The sequence below is a fragment of the Spermophilus citellus genome (genome assembly GCF_964194105.1).
Source record: "Spermophilus citellus genome assembly, chromosome: 1".
NCBI lineage: Eukaryota > Metazoa > Chordata > Mammalia > Rodentia > Sciuridae > Spermophilus > Spermophilus citellus.
Window position 1 is genome coordinate 280918815 of NC_138182.1, and position 13824 is coordinate 280932638.

The window sequence follows — 13824 nt, forward strand, 5'->3', positions numbered from 1 at the left end:
CCACCACATCTATCATCTGCTCTGTCTTAACTTTTTATTCACATTGACAACACCTGAAGGCACAGCTTCATTTATTTATTTTCTGAACAACTGAAGTAGCTTCCAATTCACCTCTGCACCTCTGTACTCTCCTTGAAGCAGCTTCCTAAGTCCACTGCAGTGAGGGTGATCTTATCTAGGTGGGTTCCAGCACTAATACCCTGTGTTAGCTTGTCCTCTATGAATGAAGACCTCGCAGCTAATGTAGTTGCTTTCCAAACCTAAACCTGCTCCTGAAGCTCCTCCTCTGCTCCCTTTGTACTCCCTGGTCTGGATGAGCCCCGTACAACATTCCAAAGGCACTGCATCCTCCTTCTGTCCTCTGCAATGTGACTTTGACTCCCTTCCTTGGCACGGAATGGACTTTTGGAAATCTCTGTGGAAATCCTCTTCATCCTTCAGGATTATACTCAAATATGAACTGCTCCATGGACCTGTCCTTTACCTCTCTAAATAGCAGGAGTACTCTTCCTTAACTCTTGTAACCCTCCAGGTAGGGTGACTGTTATGTGTTAGGAGCGTTTCTTATTTTGAAGCTTGTTAATCGTTTAAATTGACAAGAATTTTTAAATACTCTCAACTCCAATGTAATACCTTCATTTGACCCAGTAGATTCTCAGTTTAGATTATCTTTAAGATTCCTTCTCTAGCCAGAATATTTCTAGGCAGGTCATCTATTAAAGGACATATGTATCAAATATGGCATTATGAATGTTTTGGGTGGAGTAATCCTAATCAGTTTATTTGTAAAGAATAATGGTTGTATGGTTATTAAATAGAATGTTTTGAATGTTAAAAACAAAAAAGGAATGAGCAAGAATTCTTAAGATTTCCACATAGAGTTTGCCCAAGGGAGTGGTGACAAATTTCCAAGGGAAATCCAGTTGATGGTCACAACTGTTCAATTGGCAGTGCTTGGAAGTGACTGTGGTACTCAGTGGAGCTTAAAACTTGGGTTATCACATGAAATTAGAGAGAAGTCTGTATACACACACATACACACACACACACACACACACACGCACACACTCACACACGCACACACTCACACACACACAATCTGGAATATCACCGAGGAACAGACTCTGCCTGAGGTATCTAGGGCCTCTTGTCTCCACAAATCATAAACTTACAGTTAAGAAAACCTGAACTCACATTCACCAGTTGTTCTCCTCTGTGTTCCAGGCACCTTTCACACATGAGGGGATCACGAGCTTCATAGAAGGCAAGCACCCAGAGTCAAAGACCCCGGCTCACCATGAAGGGTGCCTGCGCCATTGCATGGCTGTTCTCAAGCTTGGGTATGTGCAGACTCGTGCAGCCGGAGGTGCAGGACGCTGCCCAGTGCCAGAGAGCTGAGCACCCCGTCATTTCCTACAAAGGTAAGGAGCAAGCCTGCCCCACCTGAGAAGTGACGGGCAAAATGTGGATTCCATTTCACTGACAGAGGATGATAGAGTAACTATTGCTCTACTACCCCTTGGGTCTTGATTTGGACTTTGTTTAAGATAAAGGCAACAACAAAACTCCTCCATTGCAAGTATTCCATAGCCAGAAACTGATCGCTACTTAGTGAAGGATCCCAGAAGAAATTTCTACCATGGGTAGCAAACTCCTATTACTTGAGGCTGCCTTCATTTACAGATGCTGCAGGTCTCCTGGGAGCCAGAGGATGAAAGTGTAACCTATAAAAAGTACAGCAAAACCAGCTAAAACAAAAAAGCCTGTATGTTTGCATTTCCCAACAAAACCTTACAAAGTCCCTGTAAAACTCACCCCTTGCCTCTAACATTACAGAGCAAAACTGATTCCCAGCCTCAAGTTATCTCCATGGAAATCTAGGGCTAGTGAATTGGTCTGTAAAACCACTCATTTATGCTTAAACTTATTTGAATTTAGTGAGGGTCTTTTTATCCCAAACACTTGAAGCATTTAGGATGAAAAAAAAAAAAATCAGTCTTTGCCCTGCACGCAGGGCTCTTACACTGACCTTGTCAGCCTAAGTCAGATACTGTATTTTACTGATTCATTCAAAATAGCTTTGTATTTTGTTACTTCTTTAACTTTATACCATAAGCTTCAAATATATATGAAAGTAGGGAGAATGGTCTAAGGAAAACCCAGCCCCACACTTACCAATTCATGGCTCATGTTTTTTTGTTTTGTTTTTATTCAAACCACTTCCCATGTTCCATCTATACTCATCAAATTACTTTTATGCTAATTTAACAATTCTTATAATTTTTATTCATCATATTTCAGTTTAAAACCATTAAAGATAAGGATTTTATAATAACATCCCCCCCAAAAAAAAATCACCAAACAAAAGTAATTGAGTATAATCATCAGATATCTAGGGATCTTGAAGGGTCTTTTGTGCTAAAGAAGCCCTGATTCCTGATTTCTGTTTCTTCCTTTTTTTTTTTTTTAAATAAAATCAGGATCAACATGAAGTCCATTAATTTCAACTTGTTAGTATATTTCTTGAGTCTCTTTTGCTGTTTTTTGTTTGTATGTTTGTTGTTGTTTGTTGTTGGCCTTTCAGCCCAGTGCAACCTCCTGAGATTGGTCCTGAGTCCTTCTGACATCCCCCACGCTGTCTTTGAAGTCACTCATTTCTGGCTGCTGGGTGCATGAGCAATACCCACAGCTAGGCTTTTAGTGGACAGTGCTAAGGAAAGGCCTTTTCCAAAACGCAATTACCATAATTTCCTTCTGATACTTCCAACTCGACTCCAGGACTCTAGGTCCTTTCTTAGCCTCTTCCATTTCTCCCTTCTCCTCTTGTTTTTCACCCTTGCAGGAAATCCCAAGTGGGCAGGCCCCATGATTATCCCTCTACCCTTTCCACAGAACACGCTCTCTCATTTCAGAATAGGAGCTCAAAGCCACTTTAGTTGCTTTCGGTTATTGAAAAGCCTTTAAGATATTTTCTCTTCTTGGTCCTCAGGATGTATAGTTCATTGGGGAAATCTAGGAGACTTAATTATCTCTTTAAAATCATTTGAAATAATTTCCTTCTGTGTAGCTACACCACTAGTCCTAAGTCAGTTACTTTCTTTTGTTGAATTTTGCTTTTGATGTTTAAAAATTCTTCATGTTGACATTAAATTACTATGTAGTTTCAAGGTAAATTAATGAAATGTGAGTGTTTGGAGGGCTCTATCTTTGCTCCCTGTTTTCTTTTCCTTTAGTCACACTTTATGATTTATACTTCCTTTGTGATATAAACAAAGCAGTATATATAGCATTATGAAAAAAACATGTATTCAAATCTCTCAGATAAAAGTCAGCAGTTGTTCCTAGGAACATTTTGGACACAGTGATGCCTGGTGGATACCACGCTCTGGTAGCACACAGGAATCGACACTCTTCTGTTTGTGGCCATGCCGCTGGCTGTCCACCATGGTGAGCCCTGATCTTCCCTAGGTCGTTTCCTGCCATGGGCCAGCACAGGTGGTGTTTTGGTGAACAGTGCTCCCCACAAGCATTTTTTTATGCAGAAGCAGGGTACCGTGGGAAGAGGTTCCAGGGTCTCCAAGTGATTGTGTAGAGCTTTGCAGAGGTTGCCCCCTTCCCTCTCATGAAGCTTGCCCCACCTTGTGTTCTCCCTGCCCTGCATGTTAGGATCCAGTTTGCTGCTGTCTTCCTTGTGGAGCGTGAGGTCAGACTTTGGGATTTGGGTCAGACCTATGATTCATAAGTGGCATTGTTACGGTTTAGATACAGGATATCCCCCAAAAGCTCGTGTGTGAGATAATGCAAGAAAGTTTATGATGAAATCATTGGGTCATAAAAGCCTTAGATGAATCAGTGCATTAACCCCCCGTAACTGTAGGCAGGTTGGGTGTGGCTGGAGGGCGGTCATTGGAGGTGTGCCTTTGGGGGTTATATTTTGTCCTTGGTGAGTGGAGCTCTCTCTCTGCTTCCTAGTGGCCAGGTTCTGAGCTGCTTTCCTCTCCCCTATGCTGTTCCGCAGCATCTTGGGCTCAGAGCAATGGAGCTGGCCACCCATGGACTGAGACCTCTGGAACTGTGAGCCCCTAGATAAACTTTTCCTTCTCTAAAATTGTTCTTGTCCCATCTTTGGTTCACAGTGGGGAAAAAAAAATTGATTAAAATAGGCATCTTGTCGTATTTTTAATTTGTGTGTTTTTAATTTTAAGGGAACAGTCAATAAACATTCATTGGGTATCTGTTAAGGAACAGGGTCTGTGCTACGTTTTGAGGTGATAGAGGCAAAATTCCCTGTTAAAAAATGTCAGACTGTTATTAGGTTTGTGAGTAAAAAGGACCACTGCATTACCTTCTGTCAGGTGTCTGCACTGGGTGCAGGGAGCTAGGGAGGAAGTAGCTAGGGAGCAGTAGCTCGGGTTGCAGGAGGGGCTAAGGAGGGTTTCCAGGAATGTTATGGTGTCTATGGAATCACGAGGGGAGAGGTACTCCAGGGAGAGGAAAGGGGCAAGTGATGAGCCCTGGAGTGCAGGAAGGCAGCTTGCAGGTCCTGGCAGGCATCCTGAACAGAGTCATGGCTCCTTGGCTGAAGTTATGGGGGAGGAAGTAAAACGGAAGAGGCTCATGTGGTTAGTGGGAGCTCTGAGTGTGACATGCACATTCCTGCACCTTGACTGCATGCAGAATCCATCAGAGAGGCAGATGTGAGGGATGTGGTAATTTTGGAATGAAAAGGCTGCCTTCCTTTGTGACTTTGGAAGGAATTGCCTAGTTGAGAGCAGCACTTTGGAACCAGGGAAGGAGAGCTTTTCAAGAGGAAGGAGGCCATCAGATTATCCACTGATGCAGTGTTCCAGAGGAGGCAGAGTGGCACATTTGTGCTGGTTGGCTGAGACTTTCTAGGTTGTAGCACTGAAAATCCTCTATGCCCGAAACTGGGACCCTTAGGTGCCCTTCCAGAAATTCTGCCAGTAACGGAGTGTTCTCGTTCTATGGTTGCTACAACAAATTACCAAAGATGATTGGCTTGAAACAAAAGCAATGTTCTCTCTCACAGTTTTGGAGGTTAGTGATCCAAAATCAAGGTGTTGGGAGGGCCTTGCTCTCTCTGTAGGCTCTGGGGAAGAACCTTCCTCCTAGCTCCTTGTAGTTGTTAGCCACCCTTGGCTTTCCTTGGCTTGTAGGAGGATCATCCGATCGCCTGGTGTGTAGGCTCTGTGTTCTCCCTGTATGTCTGAGTCTTTTTGTCTTCTCTTACAAGGTCACCTCTCAAACAATCTCATCTCAAATGATTCCTCTACAAAGGCACTATTTCCAAGAAATGCCCCACTCACAGGAACCTGGAATTAACTTCTGTGGGACACACTCCCGCCCATAACATGATATTTATTAGAGTAGGTCTCAGGTGGTGCTAGCAAGATGAAACCTGGTGGTTGTGGATAAACGGAAGGTAAAAAAAATTAGACACAAAGGGAGAGAAGTATTATCTCAGCCAGGCAGGGACATGAGACCAAGAAACAGCTTTTAGAAAAAGCATTTTTAAATCATCCTTCTGTGGCCATGACAAAGAGCCAGGTGAAGGAAGGGGCTGAAGAGAGAGAGTGGAAGAGAGAACGGAGTAGGCAAAGTCTCTGAGCAGTGGGAGGGGTGAGGATGCTGGGAACAGATGAGGGATGATCTTATAGGAGGCAGACTCCACCCCCAGGGGAGAAGCCAGGGCACTCAGGATGCAGCTGTTAGTGGGTAGAGGGCGGGAAACTCTGAGTCCTTGTGTCTTGGTGGAGGAGGAGGCAGCCTTGGGCCAAGAGTCTGAGGGCTCTACGAAGGAAGTGCTTCTCTGAAGGAAGGATAAAACTGTTGATGGAACACACACCAGAAGTCTCCTTTGAATGGTGGAAGCCCAGACAGTCCTGGAAATAGCTTTTGTTACTGCTCAGTAGGTGGCCACCATTTGCATGAAAACTGGAGAGAGTAGGCTGAAACACTGATAAGGAAGACCAAACCTAAGAACTGGAGGGTTTTGACTTTAAGGTCTTGGTTGCCACATGCGTTTAAAAATGTCATGATTTAGTGTTATGCACCAGAGGCATTCTGCCTCAGAGCCTGCTAATGAGGTGGATGGCGCTGCATTGACCTCTTAATGCGCTGAGCACACTTTGTCAACGTCTTGCTTCCGTGTACCTGGCCAGGCAGAAGATGCTGCCTGAATCTTTTTTCCCCAGCCTCTGTGAAATATTTGCCACCATAGGCTCATCCTGTCTAGAAGAGTTCATTGCTCAACACGCCTAACAGCTTGCTGTGTTTGCAAGGTTGTTCCCCTGACTGCGTGTTCTGGAATATTTATCCCTGACTGTGCCACCCATTACCTATGCCCTATTCACACTTATGTCCTTGTCATTTTCCTAAATGTCTGTTCCAATAAACGGGGAGGAAATAGTGACCCGTCAGGCAGCATGTTTCCCAGTGTGCTTACTGAGTCTCATAACCATCTCTGAAATTAGTTTTAAATGTTTAATGTCTACTTAAGGCAATAGTGCCATATTCTGCTTTTGTTTGTTTATTGATTAAGGTTTACCCAGCATGTTGGCTATTTACAGAGTGTGCTTCAGTAATGGGAATTGGTTTATGGGGAGCAATTTCATATTTCGAAAGACCACTGGCGGGGTGAGTCATGCCATACTCTGGCTCCCTTTGCCTTGAGTTTTAATATCATGACGAATTAGGAGGCCTTTCTTTAGTGTCTTTGCTGGCACTGTTTACTATTAAAGTTCAAGATAACTGTTGCCTGCAAAATCAGGCAGGGCACTACCAATTTCCACTTGAGGTCCCTGGGATCTTTGTTTTTAACTCTTTGGTGTTGTGCAGGGTCTTTCTACATCTGGGCTCATTGACTGGCCTGAGAATTGTGTCAGAATATATGGAAGAGCTATGAGGACTTTTGATAGAGAATTAGCGCTGAGGGAGCTGGATTCTGCTCCTGCCTGGGTCTCCCTGGGGCTGAACTGGGGAGTTCCACCTGGCCTTCTGCTGCCTTCCCCAGGACCCTGGATACAAAGAGCTGCCTTTGTTCCCACAGGTGCTCTTAGGCAATCGAAAGGGTTTTAAACTTGAGTTTAATGGACCCTTTATTTTTCTTTCAAATCGTGTCCTTATATTACATCATATTTATATATGTGTTAGAATTGTTTTGTTGAATGTTGACAAGAAAGAGTAGCACACACTGTGTAGCTCTGTGTTGACGCATCATCCTGTTCATTTGCAGGGGTCCTGGCCCCTCTTCCTTGCTGAGACCTTTTCTACCCTCACAAGGTGGCATGTGTGCATTTCCTGTTGCCTTGGTAGCTCCCTTCCTGCCCTTTCTCCTGCCTCTACACTCTTCCCCTTGTCCTCTGCACAGGACCCTGGCCTCTTGGCCACACCTGGCCAGTCAGCTGCTCCTCTTTGGGCTGGAGAAGACACAGTCTGGATAGCCTTAGTTCCCCTCCAAGGCACAGCCAACTGTCACCTGTTAGAAAACGAGGGTGGGGCTGCCAGAAGGGCCCGGGGAGTCATTTCCGTGACGGTTTCCTTGCGTGGTCCTTGGCTGCATGTGTCTCTCATGGCTCCATATGTGTCCCTCAGTCCCCACGCTCCCTGGGTTTGGGCCGGCTGGTGTCTGATGTGCCACCAATATATGGAGTCATGATCAAGGTGGGGTCTTGTCTCTTATCTAGGATCTAGTGTCTGTGTTGCTCTAGATATTGTCTAGAATACCTACAAGATTTCAGAGCTTCAGAATTTTGGAACATAGAAACCTTGGGTAAAATTGCTTTCGGTACCTCTCTCTCTTCATCTAGTCTCAGGCCTGCCACTGTGGCCTTCAGGAATCATGTACATGGGATTGAATGGTGGTGCCCTACTTTCTTTGAAGAAGAATTAGGAACATTTATTTTAATTAAAAATAGATTGCATTACATTAATTTTAATATTTAGTTTGGATATTTTCATATGAACCTGATTAAAATATAATGAGATACTGCTGACTGTTGAGACTTTCTTGAATGAAACTTTTTTCCCTATAGAAACTGAAATTCACCTAAACCAGAGTGTTCTCTCCTCTTTCACTGTAGGATCTGAGGTTTTGCTTCTGAGGGTTTACTTAAAGAGGAAAGAATTGTGATCATTCTTTAAAAAAATCCTTGGTTCATACATAATCTGTGTTTTATTACCATGCCCATGACTGGATATTTTACTTGACAGAGGTCAAAATCACAAAGGCAAAATACACAAACTTATATGCAAATGAGACACCAAGTACACCACCTAATTTTTACATTAAAAACTGCACTTGGTGTGCATTTCTGTTTTTACAGTGTGGTGCTAGTTTTCTACCTAGAGAAATGGTACATTAAAACATACAACTTTTCCACCCTAGAATACAGGTATATACCGATTACTCCTGAGTGCCTAGAGAGACTGGAAGAAAACAAACATAAAAGCAGTGTAGGTTATTAATTGAGTGAGTATTGGCTCCAATTTCTTGATTATACTTTTGTGTTTTTATCGATCACTGGTGAGAGCCTAGGGGGTCTCTCTTGCACACTTTTATAAACAATGATTAGGATCTGACAAAAATGATTTATTGAGTTGTGAAAAATCTTTAATTTTCATGTCACTATTGCATCCAGTCCCACTAATGAAATAATTGATAAGCTTGAACATCTATATCTTCAGATGAAATTTTAATTGTCTTTGATCAATTTTTCTTGATAGAGAAATATTTTTTATTACTCAAATCTTGAAATGGATTGATTTCTGTGTGAAGTAGTTCAATGTAATCAAATTAAAATTGGAATAAGACTTTATAAATTATTGTCAGGATTCTGATTTAAAACAGTGATTTCATTTGGCCCGAGTACCTTACTGTCTTTTATTTATCTTTAAGCAGAGTGTAATCTTTCTAAGCAATTCATCTGTTTGACATACTGAAGATAGATAAAATCTCATCACCCTTATTTTAAGTAGGAAGAAAAAGCTGGAGATTAAGTGTAGGTGCATATATTTTAAATTTTAATTGGGTAGTGCTTTTCTAGCTCCTCTTGCTTCTAATATCAGAGCCAGGTTAGCAACTAGAGTTCCGTTTAAGAGCAAACTTCATGCCAACTCTTGCAGAGAGCATGGAAGAAATTCCTGATACCAATAGGGCCAAGAAAAGACTACAGTGAGGTTTCTAAATTTCATTCATTGTGTTTTCTAATTTAATCAACACTTAGCATGTTTATTTTCTAATTTAATCAACACTTAGCATGTTTGTTTTCCTGTGTCTTTTTTTTTTTTTTTTTTTTTTAATCATTGGGTGAAGGAGGGCCAGAAGGTACACTCTGGCTTTAGGAGAATTTTTTCTTTAGTTTCTCTTTCTCTCCCAGCTCCCCCATGAGATTCAGGGACATGTCTAATCAGGAGCTTTGCAGGAAGCAGGAAGCTTTGCTTTCTTATTCATAACCAAGAGCATTGCCTGGCTCAGTGTCACCACAGTGACACTGGGTACTGAAGCAGGGAATGAATGGGGTTTTTCAGTCCCAGGTGGGAAGAAGTCCTGGTTATGCTGTTTGACCATTGCCACCTTGAAAACACCCCTGGGCAGCATGTTAGCGAGCTGACAAACCTTATTAACTAAAATCAATGAAATGAGACCCTGACGCCAGGAACACTGAGCAGAGTGCTCCAGGTAGCTCCCAGGAGGAGATTAACGATTGCCATTCTCATTTGTGTTTTTGATTTTGTTCCACTCGATTCTCTGGCTTTAGCACACAGAGCATTTTACCTTCTGCTCCTTTGAAGATAAAAGCAGAGGTCCAGTTCGTTAATAATTTGATCAATATTTATTGAGTGCATATTATGTGCTGGAAATTGTTTAGTCACTGGGTTACCCCAGTAAGCAAAGCAGATACAAATCCTGACCCACAATTACCTTCTGTTAGGGAGACAGAAGATCAGGTGTTAGGAAGTGTGTCTGTGGTGGTGAGGGCTGAGGCAAGACACAGGGCAGGGAGGGGTGAGGGCAGGAGGGGCTGGCAGTTGTGTCTAGGCTCACCAAATGTGTCCACATTCACCTTTGGCCTGTAAGCTTGCTACCTGTCCTTTTCATGTTCTCGTTTTTAAAAAATCAACATGTAATATTTGTGCATATTTGGGGGTACAGGTGATGATTCAATATATATACACGATGTGTAGAGTCCAGGGTGATTAGTATCGCCCTCTTAGACATCTGTCATGTCTGTGTTGGGACTCTTTGAACTCCTCTCTTCTTGTTTTCTATAAAACAAATCATAAATTGCCGTGCCCTCTGTCATCTGCTCTGGGAAGCTGGTCAGGGGGTCAGCTGCATTGCTCAGGCTCCTGGAACCCTGGGTTCCTGCTGTGATGCATGCAGCTGGGACCAAGGAAGCTGAGAGCATAGACAGGGTCATCTTCCTGCTCCCAGAAACACTGGGACCCCAGATGCCTGCAGCCCAGAAGAAGGCTGTGCTTTTTGCAAATTTGCACCGGAGCTGCAGGTGTTGGAAAAGAGCCTCTCAGTGAGGGCAGCTAGGGGCCCAGCCCAGGTTGCCCTCAGCGCCCTGACTCTGGGGGTCACACATTTTTTCCTTTTGGTTCTCCTGGGTCCCACCCTCAGTCTTCTGCTCTTCCATTTCTAACAACAGTTTTTTTTTTCTATTTTTTTTTAAATAAATGGCAGTGGAATGCATTACAATTCTTATTACACATATACAGCACAATTTTCATACCTCTGGTTGTATATAAAGTATGTTCACATCAATTCCTGTCTTCACACATGTACTTTGGATAATGATGACCATCACATTCCACCATCCTTGCTAATCCCCTGCCCCCTCCCTTTCCCTCCCACCCCTCTGCCCTATCTAGAATTCATCTCTTCCTCCCATGCTCCCCCTCCCTATCCTCCCAATGAGTCAGCCTCCTTATATCAGAGAAAACATTCAGCATTTGTTTTTTTTTAGGATTGGCTAACTTCACTGAGCATTAACTTCTCCAATGCACAGTTTTACAGCTATGTCCTACATTAGATTTCTCAATGTGAGCTACCTTGTGTAATTTCTATTTTTCTAGCCAGGTCATGACTCATAAAGACCAGTTGAGTTCAGGCTTAATGGAGGGGAGGGGGTACAGGCCAAGATGGCTGGGGAAGGACAAGGGTAATGTCCCTGAGGTGGGAGGGAGCGTATTTGCAGGTTTGAGTAACAGCAGGGAGGCTGGGGCAACTGAATGAGGTGAGCCCCGGGGAGAGCAGTGGGGATGAAATCCGAGGGTACCATGGGCCAGGCCTGGAGAACCAGTAAGGATCTGGATTTTATTTTTAGTGAGATTGAAAATGACTGGAGGATTTTGAGTAGAGGAATGATGTGATCTGATGTGATTGAAAGGACCTCTTTGACCCCTGTGCTGAGGACGGACTGCCTTGGCGGAGGGAGACTGGGCTGCAGGGCACTGAAGCCCTGGAGCTGGTGTGTGGGCCTGCTGGAGATGCGCTGGCCCAGGGAGGCTGTCGGCACGTGAGGCCCAGTGCTATAATAGACATAGCTTATTTTGGAGATGGGTCAAGGGTTTCCTTTCAGACAATGTGTGTGGCATGAGAGAAGGAGAGGGCAAGCCTGGCTCTGGGCTTCTTGCTTGTGTAATAGAAGAGCCGGGGTGTGACCTGTGAGGTGAGGGAGACCAGAGGAAAGGCACTCGGGTTTGGGGCTGTGGGAGCTCAGTCTTGGGCACGTGGGTTTTGGGTGGCATATTCAAGGCTGGAGTCTGGAGGGATCAGCACTAGATGTCATTTAGTCATTAGGCTGGGTGAGAACCTCAGGAAAGAGTATCAATACAGAAAGAGGCAGCCCTGTGAGTAGCCCTGGGCCGGGTCAGGACGGAGTTTGGAGAGACAAGACAGAAAGCAGGATGGAGGAGGGAGAATCGGATTCGTCCTTGAAGCCAAGTGAAAACAGCGTCCCTTTCCCAGTGTGAAGGTTAGAGACTTGACTCTGCACACCAGAAAACTGGAGGCCAGTGTCAGTTTGCCAGCAGGGGAAGAATACCTCGGTGCTGCGCACATGGCGTCCTGAGCCTGGGCGGAGGCCCTGGGACCACTCAGCAAGTGAGTGAGTTGGAGTTCAGATCACCTGCTCAGGCCACTTATTTTGCACTTGAATGTCCCTTGAATAGCAGCCAAAGAGTTGCCCTAGTCATCTTTGAGGAACAGTGTTGTACTGAGGGTGCGACAGCTTAAAGGACAAGTCCTGAATTAGGTCTGGCCTCTTAACTGAGCGAGGTTTGGCTGGCGGGTGAGGTGGAAGGAGCAACATGGGTAGGAGACAAGGGATGGATTTGTGTGCTGTACCATAGACGTAGTGTGGACACTGCGGATGACACGACCCTGTGCTCCCACTTACACTTAAAACATGAGGAAGAGGATGTCCCCTCTGGAGGACCACAGAGTAGGTGAAGTGAGACTTTGTGTGTTTATGAAAATACATCCAAAGTGTACAAGGCCACATGTGCCTGTATCCCAGTGGATACTGCAGCCTTCAGCTTGGATCGATTCATAAAATACACCATTGCAGGGATGGTTCGAACCAGATTCAAATGTTTCTGAGTTTAAAAAAAAAAAAAAAGGAAGAGAATAACAAAAGCATGATTCATCCTTAATTCTTCTATTTCTTAATTCCAAAGGGTCAGTACTACTTTAAAAAAAAATCCTCAAAACGCAAACATGCAAATCATAAATCCTCAATCCCATATGAGGGAAACAAATCCTTAGGCTATAAATTTGTGGACTAAGGCACAAATCCAAACCTAAATTAATTAGCTTTGAGAATACAAATGCAAACCAAGATAGTTTTTAAATATAATATCTAATATGACTTGGAAATTGTAAACAGATTGTCAGAGAACTTCCATGTGTTTCTTCTCATATTTGTTCAAGATCTGGTAAACAGATGATTATTTTTGAAAAATGATGTAGAAAACTTTAGCATCTGACTGTGATGGACAAGGGACTCGATGTACCTTCATGCTTTAAATAACAAGAAAAATAGATACAATATTAAACGCTAAGATCTTTAGAGAGTGGACACTGGGCAGACGGCAGAGTGGGTCTTTTTTGGGGGGGGAGGGGGTACCAGGGATTGAACTCAGGAACACTCGGCCACTAAGTCACATCCCTAGCCCTATTTTGTGTTTTATTTAGAGACAGGGTTTCACTGAGTTGCTCAGAGCCTTGCTTTTGCTGAGGCTGACTCACAATCCTCCTGCCTCAGCCTCCCGAGCTGCTTGGATTACAGGCATGCCCAACCGTGCCCAGCCAGAGTGGGATTTTGATCACATAAATGAAGTAAAAACTGAGATGCCCTTTGATGACCTCAGCTTGCTGGAAGGAATTTTCAAGATAGTGTAATGATGGGGAACAAAAGCAGGGTTAGGATTGTGCCAGTGTGAACTCTGACCACTTCAGAATCAAAGAAAAAATCAGTAACAGAATCATATATGAAGTTGATGTTGGAAGTTAAGCGATGCAATTGTAAATAACCCCTGGCTAGGGAAAAAGTCTCAGGGAAAAAATAAAAAATACTTTATCCAAATGGAAATAAAGTCATCATTTAACCAAGTGTGTGATATACAGAAAAAGCAAAACTTAAGGGAAATTATAGCAGTCTTTGCTTTAATTAGAAACAGAGAAAAATCTATTTATCAATGGCTTTGAGTCTCTTTTAGAAAGCAGGAAAAAACAACAGCAAATAATATCTATTGTAAGCTGAATGAAGAGGAAAAGGAAGAAATAGCATAGGT

At 43.5% G+C, this 13824-nt stretch overlaps 1 protein-coding gene across 4 annotated transcripts in view; it reads left to right on the plus strand.

Moving 5' to 3' along the window:
* SEMA5A (semaphorin 5A) overlaps positions 1 to 13824 on the plus strand; it is a 492204-nt gene that overhangs the window by 171137 nt on the left and 307243 nt on the right. For all 4 annotated transcript variants that reach the window (XR_014021130.1, XM_081286868.1, XM_081286870.1 and 1 more), the window contains exon 3: positions 1225 to 1421. Coding sequence is in view for 3 of the 4 variants with exons in the window: in XM_081286868.1 (XP_081142994.1) it covers positions 1298 to 1421 (124 nt within the window). In the remaining variant the exon portion in view is untranslated. The remainder of the gene's footprint in view (positions 1 to 1224; positions 1422 to 13824) is intronic.